Source organism: Oncorhynchus kisutch, linkage group LG4 (genome assembly GCF_002021735.2).
Source record: "Oncorhynchus kisutch isolate 150728-3 linkage group LG4, Okis_V2, whole genome shotgun sequence".
Lineage (NCBI taxonomy): Eukaryota > Metazoa > Chordata > Actinopteri > Salmoniformes > Salmonidae > Oncorhynchus > Oncorhynchus kisutch.
This window is the reverse complement of record NC_034177.2, coordinates 61256717-61282606: the sequence shown is the minus strand read 5'-3', so window position 1 is coordinate 61282606 and position 25890 is coordinate 61256717. Positions and strand designations below refer to the sequence as shown.

The window sequence follows — 25890 nt, the reverse complement described above, 5'->3', positions numbered from 1 at the left end:
TCATGAAGTGGAACGACATTTATTGGATATTTCAAACTTTTTTAACAAATTAAAAACTGAAAAATTGGGCGTGCAAAATTATTCAGCCCCCTTAAGTTAATACTTTGTAGCGCCACCTTTTGCTGCGATTACAGCTGTAAGTCGCTTGGGGTATGTCTCTATCAGTTTTGCACATCGAGAGACTGACATTTTTTCCCATTCCTCCTTGCAAAACAGCTCGAGCTAATTGAGGTTGGATGGAGAGCATTTGTGAACAGCAGTTTTCAGTTCTTTCCACAGATTCTCGATTGGATTCAGGTCTGGACTTTGACTTGGCCATTCTAACACCTGGATATGTTTATTTTTGAACCATTCCATTGTAGATTTTGCTTTATGTTTTGGATCATTGTCTTGTTGGAAGACAAATCTCCATCCCAGTCTCAGGTCTTTTGCAGACTCCATCAGGTTTTCTTCCAGAATGGTCCTGTATTTGGCTCCATCCATCTTCCCATCAATTTTAACCATCTTCCCTGTCCCTGCTGAAGAAAAGCAGGCCCAAACCATGATGCTGCCACCACCATGTTTGACAGTGGGGATGGTGTGTTCAGGGTGATGAGCTGTGTTGCTTTTACGCCAAACATAACGTTTTGCATTGTTGCCAAAAAGTTCAATTTTGGTTTCATCTGACCAGAGCACCTTCTTCCACATGTTTGGTGTGTCTCCCAGGTGGCTTGTGGCAAACTTTAAACAACACTTTTTATGGATATCTTTAAGAAATGGCTTTCTTCTTGCCACTCTTCCATAAAGGCCAGATTTGTGCAATATACGACTGATTGTTGTCCTATGGACAGAGTCTCCCACCTCAGCTGTAGATCTCTGCAGTTCATCCAGAGTGATCATGGGCCTCTTGGCTGCATCTCTGATCAGTCTTCTCCTTGTATGAGCTGAAAGTTTAGAGGGACGGCCAGGTCTTGGTAGATTTGCAGTGGTCTGATACTCCTTCCATTTCAATATTATCGCTTGCACAGTGCTCCTTGGGATGTTTAAAGCTTGGGAAATCTTTTTGTATCCAAATCCAGCTTTCCGTGATGTGTACGCCAAGGAACATAAAATTGTGGATAGGGGGGTGCTCCCTCTGCTGTTTCCTGAAGTCCACAATCATCTCCTTTGTTTCGTTGACGTTGAGTGTGAGGTTATTTTCCTGACACCACACTCCAAGGGCCCTCACCTCCTCCCTTTAGGCCGTCTCGTCGTTGTTGGTAATCAAGCCTACCACTGTGGTGTTGTCCGAAAACTTGATGATTGAGTTGGAGACGTGCATGGCCACACAGTCGTGGGTGATCAGAGAGTACAGGAGAGGGCTCAGAACGCACCCTTGTGGGGCTCCAGTGTTGAGGATCAGCGGGGTGGAGATGTTGTTACCTAGCCTCACCACCTGGGGGCGGCCCGTCAGGAAGTCCAGTACCCAGTTGCACAGGGTGGGGTCGAGACCCAGGGTCTCGAGCTTGATGACGAGTTTGGAGGGTACTATGGTGTTAAATGCTGAGCTGTAGTCGATGAACAGCATTCTCACACAGGTATTCCTCTTGTCCAGATGGGTTAGGGCAGTGTGCAGTGTGGTTGCGATTAGTTAGTCAATGTTGTTGTTGGAACATATCCCAATCCACGTGATCGAAGCAGTCTTGAAGCGTGGAATCAGATTGGTCGGACCAGCGTTGAATAGATCTAAAGGCGGGAGCTTCTTGATTTAGTCTCTGTCTGTAGGCTGGAAGCAAAAAAATTGAGTCGTGGTCAGTTTTTCCGAAAGGAGGGCGGGGGAGGGCCTTATATGCGTTGCGGAAGTTAGAATAGCAATGATCCAGGGTTTTACCAGCCTTATGTCTTATGGCCTTGAGATAGAAGCTGTTTAGCAGTCTCTCGGTCCCAGCTTTGATGAACCTCGCCTTCTGGATGGTAGTGGTGTGAACAGTTAGTGGCTCTGGTGTTTGTTGTCCAACATTCAGGCTCCTTAGGACTGGAGTTGCCCATCCCTGCTCTAAGGGTCCCCGAGGAGAGGTTTGAAAACCACTAGCCTATTGTAATTAATCTTTTTTTTTTTTACTTATCCTGAAGTAAAAAAAATATTGTTCTTATGTTTGCTTGAAATGTGTGGGTGGGGGCTTTATGCTTACATGGCCAGTCGAGGGAACAAGAGACCCATGTTGATCGATCCCGGCGGTACAGTATGAGCAATTTAAAGTAAACCAGCATCCAATTGTTGAATGTCAGAGTAAATGTGTAATTTCCTCCAATGTCCGTATGCATCGGTATGGACCTGTTCTTTTGTTGCACAACTTTGATTAGCGATTCTGGAGCACAGTCATTTAAAAAAAATGTAAGTGATTTTATATGACAACATAATCCCCTATCAGATCATTCACACAGCTGTTAGTCAAATGTATGTAATCTGGCAGCTCTTGTTATCTTGCTGTTTCTCTGTTTATGGGAAATTCCTCAACTCTGAACTATCTCTGTGTTTTGTTTGCATCGTGAGGAAAAGAGAAGCCACAACGAGTTCCGGGGTCGCTCCTCCCTCAAAACCCTGAGTGTCCCCAATAAAAAAAAAAATGTTTTAATTTCATCGACTAATGCACAAATTAATTTCAGAACACTAAAAGACAAAACGGACTCTGCAAGACTCCAGCACAACGACGTAAACTACAATGGATTATTCAACCAATGACAGCAAATCAACCAGCAAGAAAAAAGTGGTGGCTGTGGTGGGAGGTGGTTTGGTAAGAAGTAAACGTTTAAGTGGATAATGTAAATGTAAATCAAAAGGGTCTGTCAGTCTGCTGATATATGCTGTTATGAAAAGCTGAGCACAACGTAAACTATGTATCTATTTCTAAAATAAATCTATTTATTTATATTTCGTGATACTCATTCAGGACCGTTCATTTCTTGGGGTTATAGGACAACTTTTGGCTTTGTCAATTTGCTACACTGCAGATTCGCTCCTAATAGATGGTGTAAAATGCATGACTGAATAACATAGCTAACAGAATTGAGGTTGTTAACAACCAGTAGTATCACTGGTTATACTTTTCCTAGTAGGCCATTAGAGAAACATCCTGTACAGAGGAGTAAATCCTACCAGTAATTGACAATTTTGATCTTTCACTCTTGATCTCTTTCTCGGATATCGCTTTGCAGTAACCATATATCTATATTTTTTTGAACCATTTCCATTTTTTAAAATCCATTTCCATTTTTATCACAAGCGGTAACCATTTAAATAGATGCTGCCTCCACCATGAACTAATGCAAAAATATGTAAGCCTTTAACAGACTCATTCAACTCTTTCTCTCAGGTCGGCAACTTGAATGCCTGCTACTTTGCAAAAAGAGGTTTTCAAGTAGAGGTCTTTGAATCTCGAGAAGGTAAACACTTGATTATGCCACATATTAAGCGCTTTCTCTGATATTGAATAGCTACAAAGCAGTCTGCATTTATTTCGGGAAGTATGCACTGCGTGCAGTCATTAGTCACTACAATATTCCGAACAACAAAGCACAATGGCTTTGTCTTGGTAGCTATCACACAGCAATCTAAATATACATTTTAGTTTCAAAATAAGTTATTACCATTGGCATATGATATATATGACACTGGTTTCACAAGCATTCACCAGATGCAGACATATTACATTTGGATTGACAAGCAGCTCAACCAGGTCACTATTCACTTTAGCACAATTTATAGTTTATACTGTATATTTTTATTGTGTATGTATTTCCAACATCACTATTTTTATGACTTTTTATGACTTATTTGTGAACATTTTTGATGAAGTGTACTGTACTTTTGAGGAGAGCTTGCGAGTAAGATTTTCACTGTACCATTTACATCCTGTGCACGTGCAAATAAACTCTGATTAGAAGGTGCTTGTGTATGTTAGATTTGAGTCTCATAATTCTTTAATGTTTGAAATTGCTTTCTATCTATGATCCTGACCAGATATCCGCCAAGCCAAAATAGTCAAAGGAAGAAGCATCAATCTAGTTCTGTCTCACAGGGGTCGCCAGGCTTTGAAGCACGTGGGAATGGAAGACACGGTATGTTGTCCTGGTTTGTCCGTCGTTGGCTACCACTGTGGGAAATCAAATGTTTTGCCTATGGAACCCTGACCTGTTCACCGGATGTGCTACCTTGTCCTGGACCTGCTGTTTTCGTCTCTCTCTCTCTCTCTCTCTCTCTCTCTCTCTCTCTCTCTCTCTCTCTCTCTCTCTCTCTTTCTCTCTCTCTCTCTCTCTCTTTCTCTCTCTCTCTCTCTCTCTCTCTCTCTCTCTCTCCTATTGCAAAAACAAAGTGATCCAAGTCATAACGCTGCTGGTTTGCTTAATGACCAAACACCCTCTTTCATATAAAAGTTATTCGTGTTATACGATACAGGTGCATCACACACCCACTCTGGGGGGGGATAACGTTTTCTGTAATGTTACGTAGAGGTGGAGTAGAGCGCAGTTCCCTGTCTCTCTCCACTCACAAATGACATCCAGGTTTGACTCAGGGTCTGTTTGCTTTCAGCTTTAAATAAATCGCCACATAGTAACCATGCCCCCCCCTCTCTCACCCACCACCCCCAAAATCTCTCCAAAGCAGACAGAGAACACACTGTACTGGCAGCTTTTACCCTCGTTAATAAGTCTCTCTCTCGCTCTCTCTCTCTCTCTCCACTGTACCTGCTGTCTTGACCTCTGAATGCTCAGCTATGAAAAGCCAACTGACATTTACTCCTGAGGTGATGACCTGTTGCACCCTATACAAACACTGCGATTATTATTTGACCCTGCTGGTCATCTATGAACATTTGAACATCTTGAAGAATGATCTGGCTTTAATGACCAGTTACTCTAATAATCTCCATCTGGCCAGAAGAGGACTGGCCACCCCTCAGCCTGGTACCTTCCTCCAGGTTACTTCCTAGACTCCTGCCTTTTCCTAGCCACCATGCTTCTACATCTGCATTGGTTGCTGTTTAGGGTTTTAGTCTGCGTTTTAGGCTGTTTCTGTGTAAGCACTTTGTGACATCTGCTGATGTTAAAAGGGCTTTATGAATGCGTTTGATTTGATTTGATTTCCTAGTCTCAAGACCGTATAAGAGATGAAAACGGAAGCAGGCAACCGCTCTTTGATTTTATTTTGATGCGTTCATAATTATGAAATATTTGAAGTGCCTGTACCCAAGCCCCATGGGTACTTACAGTTCTCTAGTGTTATATTCTGGCAACTGAAGTAAGCTATTATATTATTTTAGTGGGCACGCATTTAGCGCACCTAGAGTGTTATGTATGGCTCAGCAGGCACTGCGTCAGAAGGTTGTTTTACACTTCAATTACTTTTCAGCATGACAGGGTCAGGTTTGCTTCGCCAACTTTTTAAATAAAACTTCAAGGCCAGTCATGATGAGGGACAGAATGAACTTAGGTAGCCCATATTTAGAGCAAAGAATATACACTCTCCTGAACTATGGCCGAACAGATAGATGTGTTTTGAACATTTTGCCAATCGTTGTTAGAGAATTTAGCGATGTATTCCTTTTTCGCTAGGTTTGTCTTCACCACGTTATTGTTGTCGATACACCAATAATGTGCATTTTGTATTCGTGTTTTGATGCGTGTATTTTCTGTCAAATCTGTAATTCAGGACCTCAGCTGTAAAAGCGACCTTGGTCCCTGTTCACGAGGAAAATCTGACCCGTTTTGATTTCTTCTCCAGATTATCTCCAAAGGAATTCCCATGCATTCCAGAATGATCCACGCTTTGAATGGGACACAGTCTCCCATTCCTTATGGCAAGAAAGGCCAGGTAATTCTGCTGCTGCACTGCCTACACACATCACACTGCAAATCCCATTAGATAGATTATTAATACATTTGACAAGCAAGACAAAGGATGGCCATTATCTTGTAAAGCAGCAGTCTGTCAGCGTTTTGTATTACTGATGTATAATTACAGTACCTTAAATGCAGACTTTGATGAGAGGCTACATTTGTCACTCCCACTCTCTCTTAGTTATCACTTTGTCGCTGTAGCATAAGGCTCATTATTGAATTGTGGCATGGCATTTTGGGAAAAAAGGCAATGAAAGCAAATCCCACTCCAATTTGTTTTGCTCTAGAATGCCCACAAGCCTCAGAAGACTTGTCTGAATGTCCCCTGGTACCAGTTGAAAAGATTAATGGAGGCATATATGGATACAGTTTAGTGCCAAAAATAAGGGGTTAAATAGATGAAAAAAATAAATAACAAATGTTTCCTGATCTTTCTTACATCTCTCAGATAGAGGACAGGACAAAAAAAACAATTTTTTGGGGGGGGACGACTATCTGTTGTTCCATGTAGTGAATGTGTTATTCAATGTGTTTGTAGGGGCTAATAGCAATAAGGACAAAAATAAGGTTTCATCAAATAATTGTTTTATATATATGTTATACTTCAAAATTAAAAATCAAACAGAAAAATATCCTTGGTATAACCTTCTTAAAACAATTCCATATACCCCATAATGTCCCCCCAATGTACACAGCACCCCCCTTGACCTCAGAAGCCCATCGTGACCAGTACAGACATGGGTTCAAATACTATGTACTCTTTAGAATACTTTGAGCATTTGCTTTAGCCTGCCCGGAGTGCCAGGTGGGATGCGTTAGCAAATTTGGGGGGAATTTCAACAAGCAAGCTTAATGAAGCACAGCTAAAGTATTACCCCAGGTCTGGTCCAGTGTTGTTGAAATGTCCCAACACTGTCACACATTTAGTTCTGTATCCATGATAGATGACATGAGCTGTAATTCCGCCCCATAGTATAAAGGTTATGTGCAGGTCAGGACAGGTACGCTGCAATGTGATGACGGAGGGAGGAAATCCCCATTGTGTACACATAGCTGTGATGTGTCTGATGTTGTCTAGGGTTTTATCCTCTGTCTTCTTCTGCCTTTTAAAGAGGAAAAACTACGATTAGTAATCCCTCTCTCATTAAGAGAAGTGGTGAAGACAGGATGTCGGGGGGCAATGCAGATGAGAGAAGTGAGAAACAAAAGAGAAAAGGCACAGTCAAACATAGAACAAAGGGATGGAAAATAATAATGGGAGGCCAACTAGGTAGAGAATGGTGGTGGGGGGAGGGGGGGGAGGAAAGAGAGGGATTTTATCCTGCCCAGTTGTTCAAGTAGTAAGGACAAGATGAAAAAGGGCACTTCCGATAGATGTTCCACTAAATCAATTATCCCATGCACGCAACACTTCAAAAGGTGATTTTAATCAAAGGCTTACTCATGCTATGATCTCAGTTCTTCTTACTAGACAATAGTCAAACTCCCAGATCCTGCTCACATTTCCGTCACTGACTGTTTTTAGACTCCCGAGCATCGCCTCCAAAATGTATTTGAAATGTCTTGTTGACTGAAGTATGCACTCTTTTTGTATTAATAGTGGTAGTGTCAGTGTAAACGTGTCACATTATTCTGTGTAGGCCTAGTTTAGAGTTACAGTAACATCCTGATCTCCTTTCAGTACATCCTGTCTATCGACAGAGCCAACCTCAACAAAGAACTGTTGTCAGGTAGGAGAATGAAATTCCTTATTCCCATGAGTCCTGGAGAGCATGTCAGAGCCTCAATATTGCATGTACTTATTGAAAAGCTGTGTTCTTATCCACTCATCTTGAATGGGAAATAGGTTCATCTTGTATTGTGTACCTGTCTGCCATTTTGAAGATATATGATTAAGATGAAGAAAAGTTGATCTTATCTTATGTACTTGTAAAAAAGTATTGTCTAAAAACTCTTTGTAAAGTCTTTGTAAAGTTTTAGGTTAAATATAGACATTGTGTCTTTCCACTAACAGTGCCTTCAGAATGTATTTTTTACCCCTTGACCTTTTCCACATTTTGTTGTGGTTCAGCCGGAATTTAAAATTGATCAGGTTGAGATTTTGTGTCACTAGCCTACACACAGTACTAAAATGTTGTTGACATGCGCACACAAAAAGCTCTATACTCACTGTTTTAGTAGACTAGTTCATGTCGTATAACAGGCTTAACAGGCTTATATCGTCGATCCTTGCTCTCCCGAACAAAAAGTTAACATGTGAAAGTCACATAACAGCAGTCGACTGTGTTTACTGACAGTCATCAATATATGTACAAGCCTGTAGCAATGGTTTTGTCATGTTTTTTATATACAGTGCCATGCGAAAGTATTCAGCCCCCTTGAACTTTGCGACCTTTTGCCACATTTCAGGCTTCAAACATAAAGATATAAAACTGTATTTTTTTGTGAAGAATCAACAACAAGTGGGAGACAATCATGAAGTGGAACGACATTTATTGGATATTTCAAACTTTTTTAACAAATCAAAAACTGAAAAATTGGGCGTGCAAAATTATTCAGACCCTTTACTTTCAGTGCAGCAAACTCTCTCCAGAAGTTCAGTGAGGATCTCTGAATGATCCAATGTTGGATCCAATGTTGGATCCAAGGTCCCGACCCCAGTGATCTGCGTGAAGAGGAGGTGGCGAAAGAGAGGCCGGAGGGCGGGCTGCCTTCTGAGGAGTAGGAGGCGATCAAGTAAACGCCCACTTCCTCAATTCTGCACGCAAACATGCAATCTTTGGACAATAAAATGGACGAGTTATTGGGAAGATTAAACTACTAACGGGACATTAAAAGCTGTAACATCTTATGCTTCATGGAGTCGTGGCTGAACGACGACAATATCAACATAGAGCTGGCTGGTTATACAATGTACAGGCAGGATAGAACAGCGGTGTCTGGTAAGACAAGGGGCGGCGATGAATGTATTTTGTAAACAACAGCTGGTGCACGATATCTAAGGAAGTCTCGAGCCATTGCTCGCCAGAGGTAGAGTTTCTCATGATAAGCTGCAGACCACATTTTCCTACCGAGAGAGTTTTAAGCTAAGGACCCTGGGACTAAACACCTCCCTCTGCAACTGGATCCTGGACTTCCTGACGGGCCGCCCCCAGGTGGTAGGGATAGGTAACAACACATCCACCACGCTGATCCTCAACACAGCAACCCCTCAGGGGTGTGTGCTCAGCCCCCTCCTGTACTTCCTGTTCACTCTTGACTGCATGGCAATGCACGACTCCAACACCATCATTAAATTAGCAGATGACACAACAGTGGTAGGCCTGATCACTGACAACAACGAGACAGCCTATAGGGAGGAGGTCAGAGACCTGGCCGTGTGGTGCCAGGACAACAACCTCTCCCTCAACATGATCAAGACAAAGGAGATGGTTGTGGACTACAGGAAAAAGAGGACCGAGCACGCCCCCATTCTCACCGACGGAGCTGTAGTGGAACAGGTTGAGAGCTTCAAGTTCCTTGGTGTCCACATCACCAACAAACTATTGTGGTCCAAGCACACCATGACAGTCATGAAGCGGGCACGACAAAACCTATTCACCCTCAGGAGACTGAACAGATTTGGCATGGGTCCTCAGATTCTTAAAAGATTCTACAGCTGCACCATCGAGAGCATCCTGACTGGTTGCATCACTGCCTGGTATGGCAGCTGCTCGGCCTCCGACCGCAAGGCACTACAGAGGGTAGTGCGAACGGCCCAGTACATCACTGGGGCCAAGCTTCCTGCCATCCAGGACCTCGATACTCGGCGATGTCAGAGGAATGCCCTGAAAATTGTCAAAGACTCCAGCCACCCTAGTCATAGACTGTTCTCTCTGCTACCACACAATACGACTCCTGATCATCTAGTCAAATGGCTACCCAGACTATTCACATTTCCCCCCCCCCTCCCCTCACCACTGCCAATCTCTGTTGTCATCTATGCATAGTCACTTTAATTAACTCTACCTACATGTACATACTACCTCAACTAACCGGTGTCCCTGCACATTGACTCTGTACCGGCACCCCCCTGTATATATTGTTGTTTTTTACTGCTCCTCTTTAATTACTTGTTACATCTCTTATTCTTATCTGTATTTTTTGAAACTGCACTGTCAGTTAGGGGCTCGTAAGTAAGCATTTCAATGTAAGGTCTATGTTATGTAGACCTTACACCGATCGGCGCATGTGACTAATGAAATTTGATTTGATTTGAAATAGAAAAACTCTATTTAAATGATTCGTTTTGAATCCAGTGTCGTTTTGTGTATCAGGTCATAAACCCCGTACCATGGAATTGGTACATCAAATCTCCTCCCAACTATTTTGCAATCTATATGGCACAGCTGTACATTTTTTGTTGTCTTTAAATGAAACTAGTATACTTTATTTATCACAATTTTCTTTAACCAATGTTGGTATTTAATGCAGGGCCAACAGTTCCATACTTTCTCCCCCTTCTAATTCTCTTCACTTTTTACGTTAATGCTACAATTAGTTAGTTGTAATTTTGAGTAGAGGAGATATTTCAATGCATTTTTGTTAGCTGTTGCCCAATGTTTGCAGTGCCATGTAAGTCAACGGCAGAGAATTGTCTTGTCATGACCGTGATATAAGATCTTTTTGTAATTCTTTGTTTTGTAACTGCAGCAGCAGAGACGTATCCCAACATAAATCTGAACTTTGCTCACAAACTACTCGACTGAAGCACTGAAACAGGGGCGATGACCTTTGTCAGGTAAATAGTTAATATTCTCTCACACACACACACACACACACACACACACACACACACACACACACACACACACACACATATTTCTTTCTCTCTTCTCTCTCTCACTCCCTCCCCTAAAGTCATTTTGGGCTGACTTGTAAAATGGAGAACTAAGTGCTGTCTAAAATTGTTCTTGCTTTATTATTTACAGTTGGTCTCTGTGTTCCTGCATTTTATTTTATGTGGCCTTGTGTGTGTGTTAAACAGCATACAATGCCTTCAGAGTATTCACACCCCTTGACTTTTTCCACATTTTGCTGTGTTACTTCCTGAATTTAATATTGATTAAATGTAGATTTGTTTGTCACTAGCCTACACACAATACCCCACAATATCAAAGGGGAATTATGTTTTTTGAAAATGTTACAAACTGAATTAAACATGGAAGCTGAAATGTCTTGAACCCCTTTTTTATGGCAAGCCTAAATAAGTTCAGGCATAAACATTTGCTTAAAAAGTCATATAATAAGTTGCATGGACCACTCTGTGTGCATTAATAGTTTTTAACATGATTTTTGAATGACAACCTAATCGCTGTACCCCACACAAACAATTATCTGTAAGGTCCCTCAGTTGAGCAGTGAATTTCAAACACAGATTCAGCCACAAATACCAGGGAGTTTTTTTTTTGCCTAGCAAAGACGGCACCTATTGGTAGATGGGTAACAAAATAAGCAGACATTGTATATCCCTTTGAGCATGGTGAAGTTATGAATTACACTTTGGATGATGTGTCAATACACCCAGTCACTACAAAGATTCAGGTCCTTCCTAACTCAGTTGCCGGAGAGGAAGGAAACCGGCAACTGAGGACAATGGTGACTTTAGAACAGTAATTGGCTGTGATAGGAGAAAACTGAGGATGTATCAACGATATTGTAGTTACTCCACAAAACTAATCTAATTGACTGAGTGAACAGAAGGAAGCAGGTACATAATGAATAGAAACAGATAAAAAGGAACAAAATGGAGCTTAGCATAGAGAAAATCCTAGAGGAAAACCTGGTTCAGTCTGCTTTCCACCAGACACTGGGAGATGAATTTACCTTTCAGCAGGACAATAACCTGAAACAGGTTATTGTCTACACTGGAGTTGCTTACCAAGAAGACAGTGAATGTTTTCCTGAGTGGCCGAGTTACAGTTTTGACTTAAATCTACCAGAAAATAATAATGGGCAAATGTTGCGCAAACCAGGTGTGTAAATCTCTTAGAGACATACCCAGAAAGACTCACAGCTGAAATCGCTGCCAAAGGTGCTTCTATAGAGTATTGACCCAGAGGTATGAATACTTATGTAAATGAGATTTCTGTATTTAATTTTCAATACATTTGCAAAAAATTCTAAAAGCAGGTTTCACTTTGTCATTATGGGTTATTATTAACTTAGGTAGAAGAAGGTTAGTGCACAAGTCCTATTTATAATTCATTACAAACTGACAACTTTATTTACACTGACATTTTTACATGATCACATTTGATGACACATTTTTGTTAACCATAAATAAGGCTCATCATGAATATCATCTATCTGTGGAATAATGTCCGTACTGTATGGTGTGTCTTAGGGCTGAAGGTGCAAAGGAAGAGATCCAGGCAGACTTGATTGTGGGATGTGATGGAGCGTTCTCTGCCATCCGGAAACAGTTCCTCCGTCAGAGCCGTTTCAACTACAGTCAGACCTACATCCCTCATGGGTACCTGGAGTTCACCATACCCCCCATCAATGGAGAGGTTGGTCCTCTGATGCTCAGAACATGGCACAGGATCAGACCTGGGGCAATATTCAAAACAGTCTCGGAGTAGCAGGGCTAGGATCAGTTTTGCCTTTTAGATAATAATGAATAAGGTTATATGGAATGAGCTCTCCCGGTGCAATGGAAGTAAAGGTATAGTCCCAAAAGTGCATAGCCCACACATTCACCACTGGCTAAATAAAATGCTCAATGTATTTGAAAGAAAGCAAATACTATTTAAACCCAGATCTACACTGGATGTTTTTATAGTTCATTGTATCACCATAGTGTTTCATAAGGCGTTGGGTGACATCTCATTTTGTATGTTGGTCACCTTTTGGTTGATGCAAAGCTGCTGTGTCTATTGTATATGATGTGCTTATGTCTTTATACTGTAATAATGCCCTAATTTAATTTACTTTGCCCCCAGTTTGCCATGAAGCCTAATAATCTGCACATATGGCCACGCAACACGTTCATGATGATTGCTCTGCCCAACTTGGTGAGTGTAAATTAGAGACTGTATGTTTACCCGTATGTCCATACTATATTTATCCTTTCAGCTTCATTATCAGCTGCTAAACTTGATAATAGAGCGTAGGCAAGTTTAAACACGTTGGAGAGATGCATTTGTGAAGTGTGTACAGTATGAGAAAATGTCTCTAAAATAGTCTGTAACTAATGGCTCTAACTAATGTAAAAGACATAATGGACTCATTAGAATATGTCAAAATAGTGTCGTTTAAACATTAGAGTGCATTCGGAAAGTATTTAGACCCCTTCCCTTTTTCCACATTTTGCTACAGCCTTAGTCTAAAATGGAAAAAAAAACATTTTTTCCTCATCAATCTACACACACAAAAAAAACGGGTTTTAGAAACGTACAAATACCGTATTTACATAAGTATTCAGACCCTTTGCTATGAGACTCGAAATTGAACTCAGGTGCATCCTGTTTCCATTGATCATCCTTGAGATGTTTCTACAACTTGATTGGAGTCCACTTGTGGTGAATTCAATTGACTGGACATGATTTGGAAAGTCCTGTCTGTATAAGGTCCCACAGTTGACAGTGCATGTCAGACCAAAAACCAAGCCGTGAGGTCAAAGGAATTGTCTGTAGAGCTCCGAGATAGGATTGTATCGGGTCACAGATCTGGGGAAGGGTACCAAAACATTTCTGAAGCATTGAAGGACCCCAAGAACACAGTGGCCTCCACCTCCTAGAGCTGGCCACCTGGGCAAACTAAGCAATCGGGGGAGAAGGGACTTGGTCAGGGAGGTGACCAAGAACCCGATGGTCACTCTGACAGAGCTCCAGAGTTCTTCTAGGGAGATGGGAGAACCTTCCAGAAGGACAACCATCTTTGCAGCACTCCACCAATCAGTACTTTATGGTAGAGTGGCCAGACGGAAGCCACTCCTCAATAAAAGGCACACGACAGCCCGCTTGGAGTTTGCCAAAAGGCACCTAAAGGACTCTCAGACCATGAGAAACAAGATCCTCGGGTCTGATGAAACCAAGACTGAACTCTTTGTCCTGACTGCCAAGCGTCACGTCTGGAAGAAAGCAGGCACCAATCATCACCTGGCCAAACCCTCCCTACAGTGAAGCATGGTGGTGGCAGCATCATGCTGTGGGGATGACTAGTTGGGATTGAAGGAAAGAGGAACTGCGCAAAGTATAAAGAGATCCTTGATGAAAACCTGCTGCAGACGGCTCAAGATCTCAGACTAGGGCGAAGGTTCACCTTCCAACAGGACAACAACCCAAAGCACACAGCCAAGACAACGCAGAAGTGGCTTTGGGACAAGTCTCTGAATGTCCTTGAGTGGCCCAGCCAGAGCCCGGACTTAAACCTGATTGAACATCTCTGGAGAGACCTGAAAATAGCTATGCAGCGACGCTCCCCATCCAACCTAACAGAGCTTGAGAGGATCTGCAGAGCCAAGCTTGTAGCGTCATACCCAAGAAGACTCAAGGCTGTAATCACTGCCAAAGGTGCTGAGTGCTGAGTAAAGGGTCTGAATACTTATGTAAATGTGATATTTCAGTTATCATTTTTTTTACCTGTTTTTGCTTTCTCATTATGGGGTATTGTGCGTAGATTGATTAAGAAAAAAACCCCGATTTAATCAATTTTAGAATAAGGTTTTAACGTGACAACATGTGGAAAAAGTGAAGGGGTCTGAATACTTTCCAAATGCACTGTATATCGCACCTAAGCTGTACTGTATATGTCCCAATAATGACATAGTGTATTTATACAGTATGTCATGTTGCAAAAGAGACTTCATCACCGTTAGGAAGTCACCTCAGAACATAGGTCTCTTGGTCCAGCGCCCAATGTTCACTTTACCAAAAATAAATTATTTAGTCACAAAATCTTTTTCATCATCTTCACATCTCAAATACCCTGGGTCCCACAGGTCCAGCCCTACTTTTTAACAGATGTGAATATAAAAAAAAAATTCAGCAAAGCAGATAGTCAGTAATCCCATCTCTCAGCCTCCACAACTGCTACTATTAATACCATTATGATAGTTCTGCCTGACTGATTCAGAGAAAGCTGTCCTGTTTTGTGGCCAGGTTAAAGCACTTAATTCAAGGGTACATTAGTACTGTTACTCATTACAGCCCCAGTGTGCATTGGGAGGACGGTGAAAAATGCCCTGCTGCCGGGGAAACTCCACGGTAACAACACTCTTAGGACGCATGGGATAGGCTGGCCTGATGCTGATGGATAGCCAGGGCTGACCCGGGCAGCTGCTAACACACCCACCATCATCATCTCTCTACTCCACATCCATCAGTCCAAGTGGATTATCCATTTTGGCCAGCGCAGATCACATGACCATGCTGGTGTGGACGTTGATGCAACGGACTAAGTAATGGATTTGCCAATAAGCAACATCCATCAACTAGATGCATGGCATGTTAGCCACTCAGGGAGTTAACGGAAGTCATCAGGTCTCAGACAAGGTTACTGAGAGCATGGTTAACTGAATCCTCATTAATAAGAAAGTGCTCTCATTTCACACAATCAGGTTTTTTACTGCAGAGTGTAAAAAATAAAAAAATAAAAAACACGGCCTCCCAAGTGGCGGCGTCCCTACAGACCCGGGTTCGATCCCAGCCGTGACCGAGAGACCCATGAGGTGGCGCACAATTGGCCCAGTGTCGTCAGGGTTAGGGGAGGGGTTAGCCGGCATGTCCTTGTCCCAAGGTGCTCAAGCAACTCCTGTAGCAGGCCGGGCGCATGCATGCTGACAGTCGCCAGCTGTGCAGTGTTTCCTCCGACACAGCCAGCGGCTGGCTTCTGGGTTAAGCGAGCAGTGTGTCAAGAACCAGTGAGGCTTGGCAGGGTTGTGTTTTGGAGGACGCATGGCTCTCGAGTCTGTACGGGAGTTGCAGCAATGGGACAAGACTGTAACTACCAATTTGGATATCACGAAAAAGGGGTAAAAAAAAAAAAGAATAATCTTTCTGTATTTAAATTGAAACTACTAAAACTAGATATAAAGTATGTAGAAAAGATAGTGATCGAAATATTTTTTATAATAAATATTTGACAATTACCAATCACTAAAATAAAAGCTAGACAAAAATCGATGAATTCAGGAGTATCGATTTTGTTTAAATATTTGAGCATAAGAACATAGCATTAGCCATGGCAAACGCCACTCTCACAACCTAAACCCCTTTTTTGATCCAGATGTTCAGGCTTACTACATTAATCTCCATATTGTTTGTTCTTAGGACAAGACTTTCACCTGCACACTCTTCATGCCATTTGAGGAGTTTGAGAAAGTTACCACGGGCGACAAGGTCATCGAGTTTTTCCAGAAATACTTTCCCGATGCCATCCCACTAATAGGAGCGTAAGTGACTTTCTCTTCCCCGTCCCTCCATCCTTACCTCCCTTCATCCCTCCCTCTCCCCATCAATTTCCTGCATCAGGACAGCTCAAACAGCCGCTGTCTCTCGAGCGTGTAATTACTGACCCAACGTCACGTGACCTGGGGAGCTGAGTTTTCAATTGGAACTGAACAGCAAGCTGCAGTTGATAGTGAGATAGGACATGGACGGGGTGGGGGAAACAGCGGAGGTGTGTAACTCTAGGTATTTTCAGGGTTGATTTGAAATGAGGCAGGAGAAACCGCTGAATTGCTGTTTACTTTTAGAATCCCCCACACACAGTCTAAATTCACAGTTGAATTTGCTTATTTATTTTCAATTAGAGAATGCTACGCCTACAATAAAACACCCCTAGCTCAGTGTGTTGTTTGAAGTCCTAGCTGCACTCCTCTGCCAATGCAAGCCTGAAGAATATGATTATATTCTCCTCTTATGAGATACAGTGGTTGAAAAGAGAGCATGTATTACAGTGCAGCTGTATGTGAGAAATCAGCACGTACCACACTATGCATATCAATGTCATAATGGTCATTCTGTGTCTCACAGGGAGGCTCTTAAGAGGGATTTTTTCCGTCTGCCAGCCCAGGCCATGGTGTCCGTGAAGTGCTCCCCATATCACTTTGGTGACAAGTGTGTCCTTATGGGCGATGCTGCCCACGCTATGGTGCCATTCTACGGTCAGGGCATGAACGCAGTAAGTAGAAATACATGTAGTATATACAGAGTGGGACAGTGAGAGGGGGAGGAGGATGGAAGATATGAGACCTCCGTGGTCTCTTGTGGATCAGCTAAGAGTATGGTGCTAGCAATGCCAAGGTCATAGGTTAATTGTATGCCACTCAACCACATACATACTCTATGCTATTGATGCATTCACTGTAATTCACATTTGGATCAAAACAACTGCTCAGTGGCATTTAATTGTTAATATAAGATATGTTGACTCGATGTTATTTGAAACATGTTGTTAATTCATCGTTCAGGGCTTTGAAGACTGCCTTGTTTTCAACGAAATCATGGACCAGCTCAACGAAGACTTCAGTGAGTAAACACATGTAATATTACAGACTGCAAGGCAAATACGCTTTGAAAGTGAGAGCACCAGAGCATCAGCATCCACGTTCCCCCTTGACGCCTGCTAAATTAGTTTGTTTTGTTAGTGGCGCAGAATATCCATGTTTCATTTCATGCACATGTGCATTTCATGCACATTTCATGCACATCTGAGGGTGTTTGGAAAAGGTAGACACATTTTCATTCTAACCAATTACGTATAATCTGTTTATTCTAAGCTATTTCTCATGTTTTATTTCAGGTGCTGTTCTGCCTGAGTACACCAGAGTCCGAGTCCCAGACGACCAAGCTATTGCAGACCTGGCCATGTACAACTACGTTGAAGTAACGTAGTACCCATTTAGATATTAGTACTTAAAAGAAAAATCAATCACCAGGGTCTGGAGGCTATTCATTAGGGCATGCTATGGAAAAACTGTTTAAAATGTTTTGCTTTGGAAAACAGAAATTCAAGTAGTCCAAGTAGTTCCTCTTTGTATTAGTCTGTCTTCTTTCATTTGGTGCCTAATGAATACGACCCAATTTTGCCATACACAACTACAGTGATCAAACTGTACGCCCAGATTTCAGCGACACTGGATCTATAGCACTATATGATGAAAAGTTCCATATAGGTAATGAAACACTTAGTTTAGAAAAGGGATGGTGATGACCTTCCAATTTAATGAAAGCACAAATATTTATACACCATTTAGCAGACACTTTTATCCAAAGTAACAGCCAGGAGTGCATTCATTTTCTTACATACGGGTGGTCCCAAGAATCAAATCCACTATCCTGGCATTGTAAGCACCGTGCTCTACCAACTGAACTACAGCGGGCCAATGTGAGCTGAATATCATATCTGTATAACATTATAGACTATCTACTTACCTTGGCCTCTGTCTGCCTCAATCAATAGCTTAACGGCCGTTCTCATTGATTCAACATCATTTCACAATTATGGCTTTTACAAATGGATAAATATATATAATCTCCAGCATTTAATGAAGCGCCGCTGAATGAAATAGTGGCACCAAGAAGACAAGATAACACAAACACACTAAGACGGGGTGGTAGGTAGCCTAGTGGTTAGAGCTTTGGGCCAGTAACCCGAAAGGTTGCTTGATCGAATCCCTGAGCTGACAGATTTTTACCTTGTCTGATTCAGACACTTTTCAGTTGAATGCATTCAGTTGTACAACTAACTACTGTAGGTATCCCCCATTCCCAAAGGCTCTCTGACACAATTAGCACAACTTATTACTGTCATTTCAATTCCATAGCTCTTGTCTTCCAAAATATGCAGAGAGAATATCCACAGGCAGAGCAGGGACATATGTACCTGTACTTGGGTTGGGTTGATTGAGTCCAGAGTAATTGACAGGAAGCCAGCTCTCTCTAACCATCCATCCTTTTAATTCATTTATCTGTGCACAAAGACAGTAATTGGTCTTAGTGTTACTCTCCACGTGCATACGGTCACATTGGCGCTGTAGCCATTCTTCCCAGAGATCACACAAGTGAAAACACACACCCACAACGCCTTGGCAAGAGTCCTTCAGAATCATAAGAACACCTGACTACAGAGCAAAAGGTAGCCTTTGCTCTGTGGACATACTTGTGAAAATTGGCACCTATTGGTCTTTAATGGGCTTGTTTGTTCGTGGGGGTGAAATGTTGAAGGCTAAAAAAGCAGAAGGTGTATGATAGTGCAGGTAATTCATGTTAATGTCACTGCAACGACATGCATTACAGGAGAAATAATGGGCTTTTCATTACGATGAGCACAGATGGTTCGATTTGCTAACAGATGTATTTTGCATCCTTCTAGATGCGGGAACACGTCAATTCCAAATGGTTCCTGTTCCGAAAAAACGTTGACAATTTCCTTCACATTATCATGCCAAGGACAATAATTCCCTTATACACCATGGCAAGTGTTTCCTAGTACATTTAAGTCCAGTTGGATAATACATGAAATTGAATACATTTTAATATGATTTTAAGTGTGCATTACTGCGAAGCATTCTAAAACTCTCTTTCTGTGTGTTTCTGTATACATCTCTGTCTCTCACCATACACTGTTCCCAGGTTACATTTACCAGGACAAGGTACCATAAGGTGGTAAAACACTGGCACTGGCAAGACAAAGTAAGAAAGGACATTGTACACGTTCATTCTACACTGTTTAAGGGCCTTTAAGTGCATACATTTTCTTTTAGACAGTTTATGCTGTCTTTCTCTGCCTATCTGGCCTTGCTGACATTTTGAAAGGGCAAGTATGTGTTAACCTACTGCTGCTTGAGTATTGCTTTCAACAAATGTTTTCAAAAGCAAGATAAGAAAAAGGGAATTGATTGTAACCTGAGTGACCTAGCAAAGTTATAATGTAGAACACTAGTCTTGTTGCAACCAAAAAGAAGATGGTGCATATCCAGGCTGTGTCACATCCGGCCTTGATTGGGTCCTTCATAGGGCGGCGCGCAATTGCCCCAGCGTCGTCTGGGTTTGGCCGGGCTAGGTCGTCATTGTAAATAAGAATTTGTTCTTAACTGACTTGCCTAGTTAAATAAAGGTTAAATAACATATCTGACAAACAGATATGGTCGGTGGCTATTATGATTTGTAGGGGCTGAGGTTGCTAGTCGAGCCTGTTGTCCCCGGCACTGATTCAAGTCGTCTGACCTGCCATCTTTGACGTCTGTCGTAACAAATGGATGTGGGATAATGTCAAAGTTTCTTCAAAACGTCACTCGAGTACAGACAAAACGGCACGTGTAGGCGAAGGGACAGAGGAGAAGGGGGAGAAAATCGTTGCTATAGCCAACATTCTTTGAAAATAACATCACAGTGGTAAAATTTACCTTGACAATGGATGGATGGGATTTTTGGATGAATGTTGGAATTAAGTGGAAAATGAACGTTTTTTAAATTTTATTTAACCAGGAAGGGCTCATTTAGATTTAAAATCTTTTTCAAGAGCGTCCTGGCCAAGATAGGCAGCACCAAGTCATTACAAAAATAACAGACAAACAACATGAAAAACTACAAGTAATCTAGTAAAAACCATAGAATTCACAAGAGTATGACAAAATCAAAACCAGCAAATTAAAAACATTGTCAGGGAATCAGTCTCAAGATCATTCATCAGTGATTTAAAAATACCAATCGGGACAAGTTCTTCCAGTTGAAAAGTATTTTGTAAGGCGTTCCAAGACGATGGCGCAGAGTACATAAAAGCCATTTTACCAAATTCAGTTCGGACATTTGGAACAGTTAGTAGGATAAAGTCCAGCGAACGAAGAGAGAACCCACCACATTTCTGCCCAAATAAAAAGGTAGTAAACCCAAAATGGCTTTGTAAATAAAAGTATACCAGTGCCTGAGCCTATGAGTGACTAGAGAAGGCCAGCCAACCCTGGTATTCAAAGTGCAGTGGTGCGTAAGGGTTTTGCAGTTTAAAATAAATCTCAAAGTGCCATGGTAAAGGGTGTCAATTGATCTCAAACACTGAGCGGAAGCATTCATATATAAAATATCCCCATAGTCTAGTAAAGGCATAAATGTAGCTGATACTAGCCTCCTTCTGGCTTCAAAAGAAAAACAGGCCTTATTCCTAAAATAAAATCCCAATTTCAGCTTCAATTGTTTTGTAAGTTGTTGAATATGCAATTTAAAAGAGAGGCCGTCATCAATTAAAATTCCAAGATATTTATATGAGGTTACAACCTCAATCTCCTTGCCCTGACAGGTAGTAATATGTGAAAGGTTCAGAGGTCTATTTCTTGCTTGAGAAAACACCATTAGTTTAGTTTTGTCAGTATTGAGGATAAGCTTCAATTGACACAAGGTATGTTGAACAGTATAAAAAGCAGTTTGCAAGTTCTAGAAAGCTTTTTTAAGAGACGAGGCACAACAGTAAATAACAGTATCAGCATAAAAATGTAATTGGGCATTTTGGACATTTGTCTAAATCATGTATTTAAATAGTGAATAAGAGAGGACTGAGTACAGAGCCTTGGGGCACACCATTAAAGACAGACAACTTAACAGACATAAGCCCATCAAATTGAGTGCACTGAGTTCTATCAGACAGATAGTTCGCAAACCATGCAACTGCATGCTCTGAAAGACCTACACTCGACAATCTCTGCCTTAGTATAGCATGATCAACTGTATCAAAAGCCTTAGAGAGATCAATAAAAAGTTGATTATCTTGTTCCCCTCAGGTGATCAACCAAGGCCTGTTGTTCTGTGCTGCAGTGTCTGTCGCGGGGGGCTCCTACCTGCTAGTCAGATACCTCCCTAGCATGCCAAATATCCCCATCGAGCAGCTGTGGTCCAGGCTGCAGGCCCTCAAGAGTCCCTTCTGAGGGGTTGTGGGTCATACCACTCTGAGCTACAAACAGCAGAGATCAAATCAACTGACCTCAAAACAGATGGGATAAAGACAGAGTTCTGCAACCCAATTACCAATGAGATTTTGATCATGTACTCAATAAAGATTTGATTTACTGTAATTGAAGGCCTGTGGGGAACATTGTGTTAATGTAGACTGAACAAAAATATGTAAAGTGTTGGTCCCATGCTTTATTGGCTAAAATAAAAGAGCTCAGAAATGTTCCATACGCACAAAAGGCTTATTTTTGTACATTTTTTTTGCACAAATTTGTTTAAATCCCTGTTAGTGAGCATTTCTCATTTGCCAAGATAATCAATCCACCTGACAGGTGTGGCATATCAAGAAGCTGATTAAACAGCATTATCATTACACAGGTGCACCTTGTGCTGGGGACAATAAAAGGCCACTAAAATGTTCAGTTTTGTCACACAACACAATGCCACAGTTGTCTCAAGTTGAGGGAGCGTGCAATTGGCATGCTGACTGCAGAAATGTCCACCAGAGCTGTTGCCAGAGAATTGAATGTTCATTTCTCTACCATAAGCTGCATCCAATGTCATTTTAGAGAATTTGGCAGTACATCCAACCGGCCTCACCTCAGACCACGTGTAACCAGGAAAGCCCAGGACCTCCACATCTGGCTTCTTCATTTGGGGGATAGTCTGAGACCAGCCACCCGGACAGCTGATGAAAATGTGGGTTTGCATAACCAAAGGATTTATGCACAAACTGTCAGAAACCGTCTCAGGGAAGCTCATCTGTGTGCTTATTGTCCTGACCGGGGTCGTAATCAACTTCAGTGGGCAAATGCTCACCTTCAATGGCCACTGGCACGCTGGAGAAATGTGCTCTTCACGGATGAATCCAGAATCCCAGTCGTGTGGGCGAGCGGTTCGCTGATGTCAACGTTGTGAACGCCCCATGGTGGCGGTATGGTTATCGTATAGGTAGGCATAAGCTACGGACAATGAGCACAATTGCATTATATCAATGGCAACTTGAATGCCATGGCGAGATCCCGAGGCCATTTATCTGCTGCCGTCATCTCTTGTTTAAGCATGATAATGTAAGGCCCATGTCGCAAGGATCTGTACACAATTAATGGAAGCTGAAAATGTTCCAGTTATTCAATCACCTGCATACTCACCAGACATGTCAGCCATTGAGCATGTTTGGGATGCTCTGAGTCGACATGTACAACAGCATGTTCCAGTTCCCATCAATATGCAGCAACTTCGCACAGCCATTGAAGAGGAGTGGGACAACATTCCACAAGACACAATGAACAACTCTATGTCAAGGAGATACATAGCGCTGCATGAGGCAAATGGTGGTTACACCAGATACTGACTGGTTTTCTGATCCATATCCCTACCTTTTTTTAAGGTATCTGTGACCAAAAGATGCATACAGTATCTGTATTCCTAGTCATGTGAAATCCATAAATTAGGGCCTAATGAATTCACATCAATAGACCGATTTCCTTATATGAACTGTAACTCGGTAAAATTGTTGAAATTGTTGCATGTTGCATTTATATTTTTGTTCAGTGTATATTATTGACTAACATCCAACTCATGTCAGTCATGGTACAGTAACTAATCTAGATAATCCAGATAATTTAGGGCATATTGTACCAGTTCTATGTCAGGTCAATGTGACATGCTTGCCAGAAAATAACATATGTTGGATTTGTGTGGACGTGTTATTAAATGAATCATATATAAATAAAGTTATTATCCTCATGATCAGTACGTTAAAACCACAGTAATGTTTTTTGATTGAAGTTGCAAATGCAAGGAAATGCATATAAGCAGTCGTACTATACCGGCTCCGATGTGGCAGGGCTTGCAAACTATTACAGACTAGAAAGGGAAGCACAGCCACGAGCTGCCCAGTGACACAAACCTTCCAGACAAGCTAAATTACTTCAATGCTCGCTTCGAGGCAAGTAACACTGAGGCATGCATGAAAGCACCAGCTGTACCGGACGACTGTGATCACGCTCTCCGTAGCCGACGTGAAAACAGGTCAACATTCACAAGGCCAAAGGGCCAGACGGATTACCAGGACATGTACTCCGAGCATGCGCTGACCAACTGGTAAATGTCTTCACTAACATTTTTAACCAGTCCCTGACTGAGTCTGTAATACCAACATGTTTCAAGTAGACCACCATAGCCCCTGTGCCCAAGAACACTAAGGTAACCTGCCTAACTCAAATAAAATGTTATTTGTCACATACACATGGTTAGCAGATGTTAATGCGAGTGTAGCGAAATGCTTGTGCTTCTAGTTCCGACAATGCAGTAATAACCAACGAGTAATCTAACCTAACAATTCCACTACTACCTTATACACACAAGTGTAAAGGGATAAAGAATATGTACATAAAGATATGAATGAGTGATGGAACAGAACGGCATAGGCAAGATGCAGTAGATGGTATCGAGTACAGTATATACATATGAGATGAGTAATGTAGGGTATGTAACATAAAAGTGGCACAGTTTAAAGTGGATAGTGATACATGTATTACATAAAGATGGCAAGATGCAGTAGATGATAAAGAGTACACTATATACATATGAGATGAGTAATGTAGGGTGTGTAAACATTGTATTAGGTGGCATTGTTTAAAGTGGCTAGTGATACATTTTTTACATCAATTTCCATCCATTTCCATTATTGAAGTGAGCTGGAGTTGAGTCAGTATGTTGGCAGCAGCCACTCAATGTTAGTGGTGGCTGTTTAAAACCTCTTGAAGCTAGGGGGCACTATTTTTATGTTTGGAAAAAAACCGTTCCCAAAGTAAACGGCCTATTTCTCAGGACCAGATGCTAGAATATGCATATAATTGACAGATTAGAATAGAAAACACTCTAAACTTTCCAAAACTGTCAAAATATTGTCTGTGAGTATAAAAGAACTGATATTGCAGGCGAAACCCTGAGGAAAACTTAATCAGGAAGTGCCTCTTATTTTGAAACCCTTCTGTTCCTATGCATGCCTATCCTCCATTTAAAGGGATATCAACCAGATTCCTTTTTCTTTGGCTTCCCTAAGGTGTCAACAGTCCTTAGACATAGTTTCAGGCTTTTATTTTTTTATGAAAGATCACATTGCGTAAGTGGATAGGTGGGGGATCTCAGAGTGAGTTTTTGCGCAACTGAGTAAAGCCGCCATTGTTCCTCCCGCTGTTATTGAAAAACCTACACACTCGGTTGATATATTATCAAATAAATATTTTAAAAGCTGTGCCACCATAGACTCTGGGTTCGTGCCCAGGCTCTGTCGTAACCGGCCGCGACCGGGGGGTCCGTGGGGCGACGCACAATTGGCCTAGCGTCGTCCGGGTTAGGGAGGGCTTGGCCGGTAGGGATGTCCTTGTCTCATCGAGCACCAGCGACTCCTGTGACGGGCCGGGCGCAGTGCACGCTAACCAAGGTTGCCAGGTGAACGGTGTTTCCTCCGACACATTGGTGCAGCTGGCTTCCGGGTTGGATGCGCGCTGTGTTAAGAAGCAGTGCGGCTTGGTTGGGTTGTGTATCGGAGGACGCATGATCGTACTTTTTGGAGAGATGTCCTCTGGTCTGATGAAACAAAAATATAATTGTTTGGCCATAATGACCATTGTTATGTTTGGAGGAAAAAGGGGACACTTGCAAGCCGAAGAACACCATCCCAACCGTGAAGCACAGGGATGGCAGCATCATGTTGTCGGGGTGCTTTGGTGCAGGAGGGACTAGTGCACTTCACAAAATAGATGGCATCATGAGGCAGGAAAATGATGTGGATATATTGAAGAAACATCTCAAGACATCAGTCAGGAAGTTAAAGCTTGGTCGCAAATGGGTCTTCCAAATGGACGCTGACCCCAACCACACTTCCACAGTTGTGGCAAAATTGCTTAAGGAAAACAAAGTCAAGGTATTGGAGTGGCCATCACAAAGCTCTGACCTCAATCCTATAGAAGATTTGTGGGCAGAACTAGAAAAAGCGTGTGTGAGCAAGGAGGTCTACAAACCTGACTCAGTTACACCAGCACTGTCAGGGGGAATGGGCCAAGATTCAGCCAACTTATTGTGAGAAGCTTGTGGAAAG

General features: G+C 42.0%; 1 protein-coding gene across 2 annotated transcripts; it reads left to right on the top strand.

Annotated features, from left to right (window-relative positions):
• Positions 1-3319: 3319 nt before the first annotated feature.
• LOC109888749 (kynurenine 3-monooxygenase-like) lies at positions 3320-22006 on the top strand. Of its 2 annotated transcripts, XM_031823360.1 has the most exons (14): positions 3320-3402; positions 3980-4077; positions 5741-5830; positions 7538-7586; positions 10549-10636; positions 12242-12407; positions 12840-12911; positions 16170-16291; positions 16875-17022; positions 17312-17369; positions 17644-17726; positions 19216-19317; positions 19476-19535; positions 21614-22006. In XM_031823360.1, the coding sequence occupies exons 5-14, from the start codon at positions 10623-10625 to the stop codon at positions 21755-21757; spliced, it is 969 nt and encodes a 322-aa protein (XP_031679220.1). In that variant the 5' UTR covers positions 3320-3402; positions 3980-4077; positions 5741-5830; positions 7538-7586; positions 10549-10622; the 3' UTR covers positions 21758-22006. The 2 variants fall into 2 exon arrangements, with proteins under 2 accessions (XP_031679220.1, XP_020335508.1); XM_020479919.2 differs by lacking the exons at positions 3320-3402; positions 3980-4077 and adding an exon at positions 5359-5449.
• Positions 22007-25890: the final 3884 nt, after the last annotated feature.